Source organism: Bidens hawaiensis, unplaced genomic scaffold (genome assembly GCF_021521415.1).
Source record: "Bidens hawaiensis isolate Kalapana, Puna unplaced genomic scaffold, B.hawaiensis_p1.1 tig00016869_1, whole genome shotgun sequence".
Lineage (NCBI taxonomy): Eukaryota > Viridiplantae > Streptophyta > Magnoliopsida > Asterales > Asteraceae > Bidens > Bidens hawaiensis.
In genome coordinates, this window is record NW_027492559.1 from 523,721 (window position 1) to 541,467 (window position 17,747).

At 42.1% G+C, this 17,747-nt stretch overlaps 1 protein-coding gene across 1 annotated transcript; it reads left to right on the top strand.

The window, feature by feature from the left end:
* The first annotated feature begins 3,443 nt into the window (after positions 1 to 3,443).
* LOC143552442 (uncharacterized) lies at positions 3,444 to 16,373 on the top strand. The gene is made up of 5 exons (XM_077042662.1): positions 3,444 to 3,587; positions 13,487 to 14,146; positions 14,213 to 14,692; positions 14,797 to 14,886; positions 15,288 to 16,373. Exons 2-5 carry the CDS (start codon positions 13,610 to 13,612, stop codon positions 15,822 to 15,824), a joined length of 1,644 nt encoding a protein of 547 aa, XP_076898777.1. The 5' UTR covers positions 3,444 to 3,587; positions 13,487 to 13,609; the 3' UTR covers positions 15,825 to 16,373.
* The last annotated feature ends 1,374 nt before the right edge of the window (positions 16,374 to 17,747 follow it).

Consider the following 17,747-nt stretch of genomic DNA (forward strand, 5'->3'; position numbering starts at 1 on the left):
GTGATCGCCAGAGGAAGTGTGACGCTGTGAATGGATGGAACCGGCGGTTGCCGTGTTGATCGTTCTCTGAATATAGAAGCAGCATTGAGTTTTTTAATAGGGTACTCTAGAATGAGAAGGACATGCATTTTAAATTGAAAAGGGTAGATGGTAATTACATACTAGAAGAGGAAATATGTAATTAAATGTTTTAGATTGAGAAAATATGTAATAAGTTAAATTAGGGAGGGGATATATATAAAAATCCCGAAAATGAACATAACCCAACCTAAATTAATCAAAATAAGTTCAAGTATATCATTAACTTCTTACAATAAATAAACTAAAATCCAAAAACATACATTCACAATATTATAAACGAAAAATCTAAACAACCCCATGATACTAGAGATAAAAACTAGTTATAATATATGTAATTCGTTTCTACGACGGATCATGTATGTATTTAATCTCAATATATGTATAATGGTTCGTTATTTCATTTAGTATGTATATCTAGAATAGAATCTATATTTGTATAATACATCATATTTTTTTTTTAACATGTGACCTTCTAACAAATACTAACTGCGTATAGGGTATACCGCGTCTCACCTAGTAGGTCTCATAAACTGGAAAACAATCTACCTATTCTAATAAAGTAAAATAATTGTGACACATGTCAGTTTATGGTTAAACCTTATAATTTTTTTCCATTCAAAACCTATGATATAAAATTAAAATAATTGTGACACATATCAGTTTATGGTTAAACCTCATAATTTTTGTCCCTTCAAAACTAAGATCTTAATTGACCCTAATATATGTTTATATTCACTTATCTTTTCCATTTTATTTATATTTATACATTTTTATAAAAATAAATATTAACATATTATTTTACTATATATTCCAAAATACTTGGTGAAATTAAAAATTAGCAACAAACCATGTTTGTTAAAGATTAAAAAGAATATATAATTTCAAATGTAATCATTAACTTATTTCAAAACTCGAACATAATTTTATTTTACAAAGTATTTTTTTAATTATTAAATCCTAAATCTATGCTTAAAAGTTGATCCAATTTTTTTTTTTAAAATCGGTCAATTTATCTACTATTATTATTATTATTGTAAATTTTCATATAAATTTATAAATTATTAATATATGCTTTAAATCTACCAATTTATTTTTCGGTTAATTTAGTAAACTATATATTTTTTCGGTTAATTTAGTTAATATATACCAATCACTTTCATATATAACAAAGTTTATCATATTTAATTTCTTGGTTTTTTAATAAAGATTGTTTCGGGTTTTGTGGAGCTTAAATTTAGTTTACAGTAAAAAATTGGTAAATAGATTGTTTGGTACAAGTTAACCACATTTAAGTCAAATTTTGTTATGGGTAAAAAAATGATAAATGTGAGTATTTTTAAATGTTTGAGAATGTGAATAGATTTATCGTCAAATTTGTTATTGGTTTAAAGTGTTGACTAAAATGTCAAACTGATGAAAGCTATAATTAATACATGATTTAGATTTCAAATTTATCTTTAATGACATTTTTGGAAAAAAATCAAAAGATTCAGGATTTGGTAAATTGACTGTTTTTCCCTCAACTATTAATATTTAAGAATAGATGGTGAACACTTACGACATGTCTATCAATCCTTTTAACTTGTATCAAATTTGAAACATTTGTATTAGCATTAACTTTTCCTTCAATTGTGATCAGAACGTGTATGTGAAGCATGTCATGCAAAACTATGCTTAAATGAAGCAAAGTATTCAAAAAATTGAATGAGTTAGCATGCTATTTTTTATGTTGTCACGTATCAAAATCTTTTTCATGGTTTTGTTTAGAAAAAAATAGTTATTGAAGAGCATTTGTCGTTATAGTTTAATATTCTCCTTTCCTTTTATGAGTTGTAAATTGATAAATATTTTAATAAAAGTAACGCCCTTTCAGTATTTAGAATTAGTAGTTATAACTACTATTGTATGAGAAGTCTTGTTCCTAAATTCTTTCAATTATACATATATGACACTGACAATGAAAGTTTCAATAAAAGATGTGTTCTCGTGTACGTTTTTGCACATGCATTTATTTATTAAGTTCATTTAAAAAATTATCTTGTGATATAAATAAAATTAATTTATAGATACAACATAAATGCAATACATTTGTTTACATACGTTGTAATTATTTTCTTCACTTGTAATTTTATAATTTGGATAATTACGTGTGTTACACGGGCTCTAAAACTAGTATTTTATAAATAATATGAATATATAAAGGTCAGTATTATAACTTATTTTAAAACGATCAAGACACCAGACAAATTTTAGAGTGAACGAACTTTTATTTATTCGAACCTTTTTTTTATTGAGAAAGGTCAAATGAAATTTGTGGCCAATTTCCTTGATTTGTTGTTATATTTGTTTTTCTTTTGAACGGCCAACCAAACTTTTATTCCCGACATACTAGAAAGACGCTAGCATACAAGATTATACAACCGAGAAGACATCAACCGAGTACATATACAACATCAACGAACAACCCCACAAAGAGGCAATATAAAACAGAAAACCTGCACTAAGGCCGTGTACCAGATCTGTTCATCTTGCACGTGTCGAATCTCCGCCAAGCTTCCCATGTCATGTTTCCCATAGTCGCCCGATTTCGAATCCACAAGAAGCTCATAACCTTTACCTCTTCTACGATCGCCTGAACCGAAGGCTCTTTGTGATTGAAAACAGCCTCGTTTCTGGCCCGCCAAACGCTCCAGAAGGTAGTTAAAACCACCGCGTACAAAGTCTCTCTTTGCCGTTGTCCTGACATGGCTGACTTATGAATCCCCAACAAGTCACTGACGTGGAAAATAACTTGAGCCGGTATATTGCACCACCTCCAAACCTGTTTCCACACTTCGGAAACAAACGGACAGCTCGTGAAGACATGTTCGGTACATTCCATTTGCAAATGACAGAAGTTACACAGATCATTCACAATAGGTATACTTCGCCTTTGTAGTGCAGCCGCCGTAGGAAGTCGATCGAGGTCGCTCGCCACGCCACCACACAAACCTTTTTTGGAACCCATCTCGACCATACGAAACGTGACTGCAGCCGGTACTGTCTGTTTTCGGAGATCAGTAGCTTGACTGTACCTACAGAGAAGCCACACAACCCATTAGGAGTGAAAACCCATCTATCCTTTGACCTATTCAGCGCCACATCCCCCAGAAAACCAACATTTCACTCAATTCAGCAGCTTCATCATCGGACAACCCAACCCGCTTCCAGTTCCACGAAAAGCTGACACCCGCAGGGTTGTTATACTTGTTTAATCGTTGTATTGTATGCACAGTTCCACATATAAAAGGTACGAATATCTCTAATCGTGTAAATACAATAATTTATATTCATATATCAATTATATACGTTTAAATGTGAAGGGTGAAAGTAGTCTCTCTTACTCACATTTGTATTTTGTTTGGTTCTTGAATTTTTTCTTTGCTTTGAATCAGTTGTTCAAAACCCTAGCTTTCAACTTAAGTTCAAATCGGCACCAGCTTCCGGCGTTCCGATCGACCTTGGAGGTAATTAATGTTGCTTTACTTTCGGAAAGTAGATTTTCATTCATGACCTGTATATGTGCATACTAATTTATAAATATTCTCTTAAACCTAGTTAGTTGCACCAATTAATTTTAGGCATTTATGATTTACTGTATCTTGTTAACATATTTTGTAGCTTAAATAAAATGATTATTTAGTAGACTGAAATATTGGAAGTACACAACTGTTTTCTCTTCAGACTATTTTTTTCAACTACTATCGATTTTGCGGTTTAATTTTCACTTAAAATCATGTAAGCTAAGTGAAGAAACACCAACCGGACCCCAGACAGATTACTGGTAACCTGGGGGTTGGATAGCTGTTTCCCACGAGGGGTTAGACCCTTGGAAGATGGTTCTTCTGATAACCTGCAAAACAGACACCGTGAGCTCGTCACTGAGAAGGGGGGGGGGGGGGTTCCTCCTTGTGACCACCCTCCGGCGTGAGAATCAGACTAGATTGCTCTTTAAATATAAAAGTATATTAAGAGATTGCTAGAGCAGATATCAGGTATATTATGATGATATAAGATAATGTAATGTATTTAGATGATCATACCATTTGGGGTATTTATAGCCGAATGTAGGTTTCCAAGGAGGTATGGCCAGCTGCAACAGTGTTCCTGTTCATCAACAGTAGCCTACGCACGTGCCTTGCTGGTAGTTGGTGGGTAGGCAGCGGCTGATAGTGACCAGGCCTGCTGTATACTATTCCCTTTCCACCAACTGCCGGCTACGCACGTGGTATGACAGTAGTTGGTGAGTAGGCAGCGGCTAATAGTGATACAGTACAGGAGCATGCTGCTCGCCATACTGTATCAGTGAGCTGTCGTATCTCTGATCAGATCTTTCGCCCATACCTCGTCAGGTACAGTAAAAGATCCTTCAGTATACAGACTGGCTTATTTGGGCGGGAGTATTCCCCCTCCCGCCTCTGTGCGGGATTGCTCCCGGCTTTGCTCATTCCTTCAGGTGACACTGAATGATCGAGAGCTAAGTGCCTTGTGCGTGTAGCCATGCTGCGCGGGTGGCCTTCCCTAATGGCTTGTATCCGAGGCTGCGGGGACAGGCGGAGTCTTTCACCATTGGGAGGCTTTTCCTGCGGGACCAGCTTGCGTACTGCGCGTAAGGACGTCACGTCTCTGAGCATGGTTGGTCCTGCGGATCCAGTTGGTCTCTGCGCAGACGTCCCTGTTTAAGGTGAGTCTTGCGGGTCCAACTGGGCTCTGCTGGGACCTACCTCTTCAAGTCCCCCCAGTCCAATGTTCTTCTCATGCGTGTTTAATAAAGTGAGGTGAACTTTTGGACTTTAAGCAGAGGGTTTTGAAAAGGGTTTTTTAAGGTTTTCCATGGGGATTCCTCCCGCGGAAGTCCTTGTCACTTGCAGAAATTCCCGAGTTTCCTGCTTGGTCTTTGGGTATGATGCGGGTAGGCTGTAACCTCCTCGCAAGTCAGGAGCGTTGAGTCCCACTTGTGTGGATTCTCCATGAGGTTTTGGTAGTTTTGAACATAGTGATCAATTATGTTAAAACCACCAATTCCATCCTGGAGCTTCAAACAACGTAGTTCTCGACGTTCCCGCTATGCGGGGATGTTATTTCCGTTTCCGCAAGCATTGCCCAGAAGATCCTTCTTGGTTTCAATTCCCAGCGGAGCGCTAGGTATGTGAAGGGTTTTGCCTTAACACTGTACCTGCGCTCGTCTTACGGTTACTTTACTTCCAAGGTATTCCTGGCGTCAATTCCCTGCGGGTGCTAGGTATGTGAAGGGTTTTGCCTTTACACTGTACCTGCATCCGTCTTATAGTTACTTGGTTGCCGAGGTACTTGGCTTCAATTCCCTGCGGGTGCTAGGTATGTGAAGGTTTTTGCCTTAACACTGTACCTGCATCCGTCTTACGGTTATTTGTTCGCCAAGGTTTTCTTGGCTTCAATTCCCTGCGGGTGCTAGGTATGTGAAGGGTTTTGCCTTTACACTGTACCCGCATCCGTCTTACGGTTACTTGTTTGCCAAGGTTTTCTTGGCTTCAATTCCCTGCGGGTGCTAGGTATGTGAAGGGTTTTGCCTTTACACTGTACCCGCATCCGTCTTACGGTTACTTGTTTGCCAAGGTAAGGGGTATTTTCCCGCTTACTTTTTAATATTTTCGAATTTTGAATTTTGAAATTCGAAGAGTTGGTGAAAAGATAAGAACAGTCCAAACCTCTGAAACGTCGTGCGACGGTTTCTTCTGACTGTGTCAGGACGTGCAGGAAGTTATGGTGACGTGACAGAACATGGTCATTCCAGTCGCTTTTTCAGGCGCGTGGGCGCGATTTTTCGGGCGCGTGGCAGCGAAATTACTGGCACGCGTCCTGTCAACAGCTGTTGCCAGCTTGCTATTTGCCACGTGTCATAGTTTCATTGCACATTCGATTTCTCTCTCCTCCGCATTAAATTCACTGCATTAATTGCGATTACTATATAAAGGGGAAGAGGGTTCTTTGTAATCCACACTTTTCACTCTTCTCTTCATCTTTAAGGCGATTTCCGGCGAATACTCCTTTATTCAATCGAGCATTCTCTCGAAATCGTTCTTTTCTTCCTCTGCAAGATGTCTTCTCGTGATGCTGAAGCTATAGCTGACGACAGGGGTACTGCTGGCGAGTGCCAGTGTGCTCTGCCCGGCGATCAGTACCGGTATGTTGTCAGGAAGTTCATGCTCGATCATCTCGAGCCTGAGTTTCCTGAATCCCACCAGACCGTGTACGATGCCCCCAGAGGCAAGATCGGGGTTTATGCTGCATTTTTTGTCTATGGGAATCTTAGATTCCCATTGACAAAATTTGTTTACCGTGTCCTTGAGAGGCACGGTGTTCATTTGACCGAGCTGCACCCCATGGCGATCACCAAGATTCGCCATTTTGAGTGGGTGTGCCGGATTTTGGGCATCGAGCCCCATGTGGACCGCCTGATGACCTTCTATACCTGGAGGTGCATCCAGGGGTGGTACACCCTGACGACCCGTATTAAGGGTCTGAAGATTTGCGACACCGAGCGCAGTCTTCGCGCGTGGAAGCAGGAATTCTTCTACATTTCTGCCCGCGCCATCCCCCTTGCCATGAAGTTTAAAAATGGCCAAGCGATACCGAGCCTTCACGCCCCCAATTACCAGGAGGCGGAATGGTTTTCGAAGATATCCCGGGTCCAATCTCCGGTTTACCGGTTTGCGGAGTCCGGGATAGTCATGTTAGGGATGAGCCGGGTGTGGAAGGATGCGTCTCAGGTTCCCATCCTTCTCGAATACGGTTTGAACTCTATTCCCTATGGTATGTCTTGTCTTTCTTTTTGATACGAGTTTGTCTTCTAACTGTTTCTTTTCTTTCAGAGGGAAATGATTTAGAGTCGCTTCTGTACCCGCGGGAAACCGACGGTCCCGCGCGGATGGGTACTCGTGCTCTGGACGAGGGCGAGTTGCCCATCCTGGAGCAAACGGCGGATCGGTTTGTGGAGGTCTATCCGCTGGGCCACGAGATCCTGAGCCACCGGCGGCCAGGTAAGGCGATATTCTTTCCTCAATCCCTCAATGCTGTACCCGCTGCTGGAATTCCTGACCTGTCTTCTTCTGAGGAATCCTCAGATGCTCCTCCGTTGGTGCAGAAGAAGAGGGTTGCCGGCGAGAAAGGGAAGGAGAAGGCCTCCACAGCTGATCCGGTGGTTCTATCTGACTCCGAGTCAGATAATGAAAAGGTGGCGGGGAACCCCGGTGGTGAGAAGACCACTGCTCCGGAGGCTACGACTGTTACCTCCGGAGAACCAGCGACGACGACGGTGACCGGGTACCAAGAGGCCGGCTCCATCGGGTTCCTCCCCGCCCGTCCGTACGTTCAAGGTCAAGAAAACCCGTAAGTACAATCATAATGTCTTTGTAAATTTATCGCTTCATAAATTTAACACTTTCTTCTTTGTGCAGGCGTGGATGTTGACGCATTCCGGGGTGAAGCGCAGAGGGGTACCCTTCCGCCAATGACGATAGGCTTGGTCAGCCTACCTGAGGCGTCGACCCAGGTGCCTGCGCCTGCTTCCGCTGGTTCAGTTGCTCCCTCTGAGCAGACTGTTCCAGCCGAGATGACGTCATCGCCGGCCGTGAGTGCGATATTTACGGCATCCTTCACGGAGCCGGCGGTTACTGCTGCTGCTGACGAGGCGGCGACCGCGGCGGCGACCACAACGGCGACCACGGCGGCTGCCACCATGCCCGCGCCACCGGCACCGACGGCCGGACCATCAGGTACGCGCAGGGCTTCCCGCCGATCTTTGCCACCTTCCCGTCTGCCTGACCTGTTGGATGGATTTCCTTTAGGTTCAGGTGATGGGTTTGGCGGCTATCGGCCTGTCATTGACCCTACAGGTGCGTAGGGTTCCTTTCTTTTTCCCTTATGTTTTTCTTTTATTATCTTTTCCTTACTGCTTTTGTTTCTTTTGCAGTGTCGGATTCCAATGAAGTGTATGTTCCACGATGGAACATCCGCCGAGGAACAACCCTTCGCACACCTGTGGAGTGCGTGGACTGGGCTCGCCACGCTGCTCCCCCGGGTGCGTTGGGGGAAGCCATGGTTAGCTACCAGGAGGGTAGGCTAACCAATGAGCTTCGGGTTCTCCAGGCCCGGATGCAGCCGCGCGTCGAGCTGCTTTGTCGTGAAAACGACAAGTTGAAAGCAGCTCGCGCCAAGGACGTATCTGAGGCGCGTGCTCTTCGGGAGGAGAACCAACAGCTGGCGGCAGCTGCCGCCGACAAGGAGAAGGCCTTCAAGGCCCTCGAGGTTGAAGTTCAGGCGCGACTCGAGGCCCGTTCCAAGGCTGCCCAAGCTGTGAATGAACAGCTTCGGCTGGCCAGGGAGACTGCGCGAAACGCAACCGAGAGGGCTGCCAAGGCTGAAGCCGTTGCTGAGCCTTTGCGTGTGGAGAATGAGGAGCTCAAGGCCAAATTAGAGGCTCTCCAACGCGCTCATGATGCCTTGGCAATGGAAGATGCCAAGAAACTCCAGGAAATCTTGGACCAGAGGGGGGTGCTTGACCACACCGAGCGGAAGCTTAAGGGCGTCGAAGAGGCTGCCGCAAAGGAAGTTTTACTTGCCAACCTTAACAAGAGCGAAGCCGAACGCGCCCATAACGAAGCTCAAGCTGCCCTCCAATGGCTTCTTCGAGAAGCGTTGCCTCAGGTATGTTTAGCTTTATCTTCACGCTTTTCTTTTGTAAGAAAAGGTTCTAATACTTGTATTTTTTCTTTGTAGGTTGTGCGTCGGGTCTTTTCAGAGACCTCTTACGATGATGCTATGAGCGCAGCCCTCAACGCTTCTCATGAGGATGGGGAAAAGGCCGGCTTCCTGCTTGGTCTAGGGTTTGTTGAGAAAGGCGTCCCGCCTTCCAACTTCCCTTTGTTCGATGTGGATACCGAAGCCATTTATGACCAAGCATTGAACCAATACGCCGCCTTCCCGCATCCAGTGGTGGAAAAGGTGGACGAAGTAGCTGCTGCTGATGATGGGTTAGCTGTCCTCAAAGCGTTCCTCGAACCACCCCGTTCTTCTGACGGAGCGGGTCCAAGTGGAAGCGGCCCTGAAGCTTGATCCTGAAGATCCCTTCCCATTGCTAAGATAGACTTGTATAGTTTTATTTTTTTAGGCGGGTAGTTACCCGGCCATTCTTGTAATATATTATTTGGAATATTAATCTTTTTGCTAAGATTGTTATTTCCTTCTCTGGGTTCCTTGCTTTATAAACTTATGACTTGCATACTTAGTTTAAATTAGCAATTTTCCAAGTGTTTAGAATAAGTTAACCTTTGAACGTGGTTGATAATGGATTAAAGTTTCGCTTCCTCTTTCGTGATTGTGCGGATAGGACCGTCACTTGCACTTAGTAGGATGGCTTAACTTTAAACCTATATCTGACCTGCGTGTAGGTTTTCCTCATCTTTTGAGGATAAGTGAACCTTTGAACGTGGTTGATAATAGGTGTGAAGTTTTGCTTCCTCTTTCGTGATTGTGCGGGTAGAACCGTCACTTGCACTTAGTAGGATGGCAAAACTTTACCCATATCTGACCTGCGTGTAGGTTTTCCTCATCCTTTGAGGGTAAGTTAACCTTTGAACGTGGTTGATAATAGGTGTGAAGTTTTGCTTCCTCTTTCGTGATTGTGCGGGTAGAACCGTCACTTGCACTTAGTAGGATGGCAAAACTTTACCCTTATCTGACCTGCGTGTAGGTTTTCCTCATCCTTTGAGGATAAGTTAACCTTTGAACGTGGTTGATAATAGGTGTGAAGTTTTGCTTCCTCTTTCGTGATTGTGCGGGTAGAACCGTCACTTGCACTTAGTAGGATGGCAAAACTTTACCCTTATCTGACCTGCGTGTAGGTTTTCCTCATCCTTTTTAAGAATTGTTTTGAACCGTTCGACGCGCGGTTGTCAATAGGTTAGTGTTCAGTTTCCTTTAATGATTCATGCGGATAGACCGGCACTTTCATTTAATGGGATAATTGAACTCTTCCCCTTCAACTGACCTGCGTGAAGGTTTGCCACGTTATTGGGTTCGTGCGGGTAGGACCGCCTTCCCACGCAACGACTTCACGTAATGTGTGCCGTCACCAGTGTTGCATAGTTTAACCGTTCGACGAGCGGTTGTTGATAGGTTTTTGTTCAGTTTCCTTTAATGATTCATGCGGATAGACCGGCACTTTCATTTAATGGGTGCTGAACTTTTTCCCCTTCAACTGACCTGCGTGAAGGTTTGTCATGTTATTGGGTTCGTGCGGGTAGGACCGCCTTCCCATGCAATGACTTCACGTAATTATGCGGTGAAAACCGGCATATTAGTGTTCAGAAAAGTATAAATGTAAAATCATCAGCTTCGATGTTCTTAGAGAATCATTTCCATTAGAAGTGGCTCTTGGCCTTTTCTTTACAAATTGGAATTGATTTACATGCAAACTGTGTAAATGAGCTCCCTTCCATGTTGTTGGGATGGGAGTGCTATCGAGCCGATACGCACCTGGTTCGGGATCTCGTTCTTTACGCAGCATGTAGTCTCGATATTGAAGCTGGAATTTTGATTCGTGTTTTCCCCAGCTGGGGTTCTACACGCACCCGCCTGCTCAGCTTTTATTACTCCACGAGGTGCGCGAGCGTCCCATCTCTGACAAATGCTTCAACCATGTCTTTTACGTCTGTGCATTCTTCAGTGTTGTGGCCTTTTGTCTTGTGAAAGTCACAGTATTTGCTCCGATCAGCATCGTGACGATGTCGGATTATTGGAGGCTTTGGCCACGGGAGCTCTTCAGTGGCGAATATCTCAGTGACGCTTTTGCTGAGTGGCGTCCATCTGGAGTTCCGGTGCGGCTGTGCATTATCCCTTCCGCCCAATCGATGTTGCAAGCCGGATGAGGTGTCAAAGTTTACCCTTGACTGCCAAATGCCTTGCTTCCGCTTTTTATTTAGTCGGGCGGTGAGGACGTTGTCTTCTCTCGTCTTCTGGGTGTAGAGGTTTGTGCTCTGTGGGAGATCTCTACCCAGTTGCTTTTCGGTTTCCGCATAGCGTTTTGCTGCTGTCATGATGGCATCCCATGTGGATGGCATGCCATCTTTACCCGTTAGGGTGCGGATGAGCTCTGGGTCATGCGCGCCCTGGATGAAGGCAGCGCGAACAAGATCTTCGCTGATATTGCCCAAACTTAGCTTCTTTGAGTTGAAGCGAGTGATGAAGTTTGGCAGAGATTCATCTTCTTCTCGTATGCATTTGAGGATTGTCCATTGCTCCTCGGTATACTTCCGTTGCTGGCTGAAGTGTTGGCTAAACTTCTGCTGGAAGTCTGCCCAGTCATAGATGTGGTTGACCGGTAGGCGATCAAACCAAGCTCTAGCAGCCCCAACAAGCGTCATTTGGAACATGTAGCACCACGTGGGTTCCGTCCAATTGCTGACGGTTGCCCCTGCTATGAACCTGTTCAAATGATCGTCTGGATCGGATATACCGTCATATGTGCCTATGTTAGGCATTTGTTTGGCACTCTTTGGGGCGATTGCTTCCGCAATGTCCCTTGCAAACTTGGACGTTCCTGCATTTGCAATGTTTGGTCTGAATGTTTTGGAGAAGTCTCGTGGACTTTCACCTGTGCTTTTTGGTTTGAAGGCTTGTCCAAAATGCCTTTTCGGTTGGGATTCCATTTCCTTACGCTTCCCTTTTGCCCTATGGCGAGGGTTCGCGTCGGAGTCGGATTCCTCCGAGTCATCCAAGTAGTCTTCGAATTCGTCAGCCTGTTGGACGGAACGCAAGCGTTCGTCCAACTCAGCCTGGAATTCCTTTTGTCGTGCCTCCGCCCATGCCTTGACTTCATCGAGAGTTTGGCGGGGGAGTCTTCGTTTCTCAACCTGGGTATCAGTGAATCCCAGTAGGCGATCATTTACTGCACTTGCCCCAGCCTGAGTAACTGGGGTAGTGTTCGTAAAATTTACTTCACTTGCCCCGGCTTGGGTAACCGGGGTAGTGTTTGTAAAAACTGTGTTACCGGTGTTCATCCCAGTAACTGGGGTTGTGATTACCGGAATTTCTCTAACCATCTTTTGTAGAAAGTTTGAAAAAACTGGAGATAAAGTTCTAGCTTTATGCACGGATGGCGCCAATGAAGAAACACCAACCGGACCCCAGACAGATTACTGGTAACCTGGGGGTTGGATAGCTGTTTCCCACGAGGGGTTAGACCCTTGGAAGATGGTTCTTCTGATAACCTGCAAAACAGACACCGTGAGCTCGTCACTGAGAAGGGGGGGGGTTCCTCCTTGTGACCACCCTCCGGCGTGAGAATCAGACTAGATTGCTCTTTAAATATAAAAGTATATTAAGAGATTGCTAGAGCAGATATCAGGTATATTATGATGATATAAGATAATGTAATGTATTTAGATGATCATACCATTTGGGGTATTTATAGCCGAAGGTAGGTTTCCAAGGAGGTATGGCCAGCTGCAACAGTGTTCCTGTTCATCAACAGTAGCCTACGCACGTGCCTTGCTGGTAGTTGGTGGGTAGGCAGCGGCTGATAGTGACCAGGCCTGCTGTATACTATTCCCTTTCCACCAACTGCCGGCTACGCACGTGGTATGACAGTAGTTGGTGAGTAGGCAGCGGCTAATAGTGATACAGTACAGGAGCATGCTGCTCGCCATACTGTATCAGTGAGCTGTCGTATCTCTGATCAGATCTTTCGCCCATACCTCGTCAGGTACAGTAAAAGATCCTTCAGTATACAGACTGGCTTATTTGGGCGGGAGTATTCCCCTTCCCGCCTCTGTGCGGGATTGCTCCCGGCTTTGCTCATTCCTTCAGGTGACACTGAATGATCGAGAGCTAAGTGCCTTGTGCGTGTAGCCATGCTGCGCGGGTGGCCTTCCCTAATGGCTTGTATCCGAGGCTGCGGGGACAGGCGGAGTCTTTCACCATTGGGAGGCTTTTCCTGCGGGACCAGCTTGCGTACTGCGCGTAAGGACGTCACGTCTCTGAGCATGGTTGGTCCTGCGGATCCAGTTGGTCTCTGCGCAGACGTCCCTTTTTAAGGTGAGTCTTGCGGGTCCAACTGGGCTCTGCTGGGACCTACCTCTTCACTAAGCTAGCTTATAACAAGTGTTAACTCAATTAGGTTATTAACTTCTTATTATTTTCTTTTAATAACAAGAAAGGTGGGTTGAAACGATTTGTTAAGCTTAGTAAGGGGCATTAGTTAGGATTTAGGGATTGTTTGGAGTTCTAAGCGCTTAGTTGCTTTCTGCATTTCGTTTTTGTCTTGTCACTTGTTAATTATTGTGTGAGTTCAAAACTTATAACATTTGCAATGCTTTCTTTCTGATAGATAAGACACAAATTAAGAAGAAGCCTAAACCAACAATCAAGAATGGACACAGACATGATATTTGAGACGACAAGCACACCAAATGACTTGTGTTGCGGACTACAAGGGTTAACTGATGCTTAAATGTCTGACATAAAGGATATGGGATTTGAGTCTATAAAATCCTTTAGAATAGACAATATACTATCGGGATTGGGGCGTTGGTTGTTGGTCAACTATGATCATAATAGGAACGAGTTAAAAATTGGCAGCCACATAATTAAAATAACTCCTTCAAAGGTTCATGCTGTTTTGGGAGTGCCTATGGGGGAAATTCCCGTATATGAAAAGAGAAATGTGGGAAAAGGAGATGTTATTAGAAACAAATGGAGGAAGCAGTTCGTTCAAAACCATATAACTGTTAAACCTGTAATTAACAAGCTTAAATCATATACGAAAGGGGGAACACTTTTCAAGCTTAACTTCCTTGTTCTCTACAACACTATCATGGGTGAGACAACTAAGTGTGCGGACGTAAATCATAAATTTCTATCATCAATCATCAATGAAGGAGACATATCTAGCATGAATTGGTGTAGTTATATCATTACTTGCCTGAAGAAAACAAAAGAGGGATGGAATGGTATTGAGCCCTACAATGGGCCCTTGACTTTTCTTGCGGTACGTTTGTTTATATAAGTTGCGTCTTAACATTGATAAATTAATATGATTTTCATAATACAACAGGTACTGTATGCACATGAACTTCAACTGAAAAGTAGTCTTGAAAACGTGATGATCCCAACAATTCAATATGTTACCACTGATTCTTTAGTTGATCTTGAGACTTCCATATATGATGACGATCCATTTTCTCAAAATGTTGAGGTTCCGGTTCAATTCATAACTCATACTGAACCTGCGGAGGGTCAAACCGATGAAGTTCAACCTCAAACTGATGATGGTCAAACTGTTGTTGACCAAAATGTAAACGTGCCGCTTGACGAGGAAGATGAAGTTCAACCTCAAATTAATGAAGGTCAAACTGCTGACCAAAATGTAAACATATTGCAAGATGAGGAAGTTGAAGATCTATTTCAATCAACCAATCCTGATTCAGGATTGAACTTAAAGTTACTCGTTGGCCCAGCAAATGCTCCATCGTCGTCTGGATTATCGGCTACTCTAGGCCATTGTAACCAACTTAAACCACGTAGAGACGAGATGGTAAGTCATGCACACTATTTAAGGTTATAACATTTTCTACCTCGTAAATGCTTAAATACCAATACTACGTATGTAGACTAACACTTCTTGCTTTATCTTTGTAGTTGCACGTTATTGTTATTGATGACGAAGATGATGATGATGATGATGATGATGATGATGTAGTAATCTTAGACCCCGTGCAGGAACATTCTGTATGTATTTCCTTTTCTCTAAATTATGTTATACATTTCTATAATTAATATTGAAAAATGCAACTTTGCCACATCCCCCCCCCCCCTCCCCACCACCACCACCAACCCACCAAATGGACCGAAACTCGGTGAATTTTGGCTTTGTTTTTAAGTCTTTTTGATGAAACAATGTTTTCAATCAGGCTAAAATAAGGAAAGTGGTTAATTTTTAAGTTTAACTCATAATATCACCACTGTAGTAAGGTTAATTCTTTTGATGTTAAGCAGTAAATTACAAGATTGCATTTCAGATATTAGTTATAACTAAATTCAATGAATATAGAAAACCCAACCTGTTTGACCCATTAGCTGGCCTACCTGATAATTTTGTCACCTCTAATCTGCATTCTTTTGTTGCATAGGTGGAAAATTTCTCATCCGGTCAATGTGGCATCGTTTCTGTTGAAGGCTACAAAGTTAAGCAAAGTGTCGCAGTGATTCTTAAAACCATTTTGAAGAAACACGGTGACATTGCAGCAGAATGTGTATTGAAAACAGATTCGATGAGATCGTCAATCCATGAGGCTGTTTGTGAGGTTGTCATGCAGATTCAAACCATTGATATTACTGAGAGAGTGGAAGATTTAGAGAGTCGGGTGTCGGATGCAAAGGCGGCCAAGATTGACGTGTCTTGGCTAGAAGCTCACATTCAGAAAAGGAAGGAGGACGGTGAAATGTACAATTCCCTTACGAAAATGAAAGCAAGCCACCTTTCGGATATAAATGCTGCCGAAGTCAACCTGAGAAAGAGACGTGCGGAGCTTGAGGCTGCAGAAGAACGGTCTAGAGAGGCTAAAAGGCGTGTGGAGGCACTGCGTCTTGTTGGAAAGAATCTAACCGACAACTTCTTTGAATCTAAAGCTAAAATAGACTCATGGGTAATGGACCCGACTGTATAGGTCATGCTATGATTTGGTGTGTAGTTATTAGAAGATTGCTTAGGATTATTATTATATATTTTGGTTAAGAGGGGTTATTAGCCAAGAGGTTGCAAGTTTAAAGCCTCAGATAGAGTATTTGTAGTTTATAGACTGACTTATGTGTTTTGAACTTTATTATTATGAACATTTATGGTTCAGCCTTTGTGGTCTTTCTAGTACACAATTACTTAACTATTTATTTGCACAGTTTAGACTTTTGTCCATTATTAGGATTAAACATATTTATCAACTCAGGGAGAATAAAGTATTATCAACCCTCGATGGTCGGGGCGGTGTCGGCCTATATTACTTAAAAAAATGACTACAACATTGACGTAACCTGAATCCAATTCTAACTTATATGTAAACTTCTATCATCAAATAAACCCGGTCTACACACCATGCTTCTGATCATGAAATCAGATTCATGACTAAATTAGTTTCACTTGTTTTCATAAACATTTACCGCATCTCAAATCCCATGACACGTTGCAAGACTAAACTATTACATCATGTTGCCCTCTTAACCCTGCCATGTATCGTGGCTAAACCAACACGCAACCACTGCCTCGTTATGTGCAAGACTTGGATCGTTTTAGATTATGTTGAATTATCAATTATGGTCAACATGTGACATTTTATTACCAAAATCCTAATGATATGTAGACTATAATGCCATCATTTGACTCCTTGTGACACTCCAATTCGACCGAACCACATTTATTTAAAATATTCACTTACCCAACCATCGTTATATAACATCTTTACATTAATCATCACCCTTACCATTCCCGTTCACATGGTAATTCATTTACACAAACGCGTTCATATAAACTTGTGTATATAAATGGGTCATTTTAGTAGTTAAATAAAAGTGTGAGCTTTTTTTTTAATAAGATTATTCGGATAAAATGAGAAAAGTAATTTAAAACCCGTCATTTTAAATTTATGTAAACATATATCATTCATTTTAAAATTAAATCCTTCTAGGAACAATTTAATTTATTTTAATGATTATGATAAGGGATAGAGGTGGATTTGTCTACATTCCACCCTCTTCATATCTTATGAATAACTTTTGCTATTTGTAGGATTCACTGAATACGACTGTTGTTATTGTTGTTTAACAATTATGATGAAAATATATTGTAGGATTTTGAGTTTTCACGATCTATATCTACCTAAACAGGAAAAAAAACTTTCATAACCTACATATATGTAGACGTAGATTATGACAGATGTAGGAAAATGGTTCACTTTTAGTTAAGATAATAATAAAAATATAATTACGATACTCTCGTTAATCGTGGGAAATTCACTTAGTACAATACCGTTTACAAAAGTACATAAAAAATATAAATTTATATAGCGAAATGATTCAATCCATATTTTACTATGAGTGCTTCCATAAGCTTTCTTCTAGCATCCATGTCACGAGTATTCATCACTTGAGTCTTCAACAAATGTTTCTTCAAAACAACAATTCGTTTATTGAAATCAGGTAACGGTTTTGGTTGAGGATCGTGTTAGACACGCGGCCCTTAAAACAGATTTCGTGCCTATTCTCAAGCGCGTCTGTTTCCCAGGGTACAACAACCGGAACAGTATGTGTACTACCGGAGATGGCCACGAACCCGAGGAAGTCACCGACTATATTGGTGTTTATCAAAAAATTTGTTGAAGTTGTTTGACATAAGTATAGAGAGTGCTCCTCTCTAAATTTTGTCATGAGTGTGTGTAAGTGACTCCAAAATTTTTTAAGTGTCTCTCCAACATGAACCAACAAGTTCATTATATACTTACACAAAATGAGAAATACTTAACCAAATTAATATGTCATAAACAATAAAATTAATTTAGTCATAAACAAGATAATTAATCTTGTAATAAACTTGAAATTAA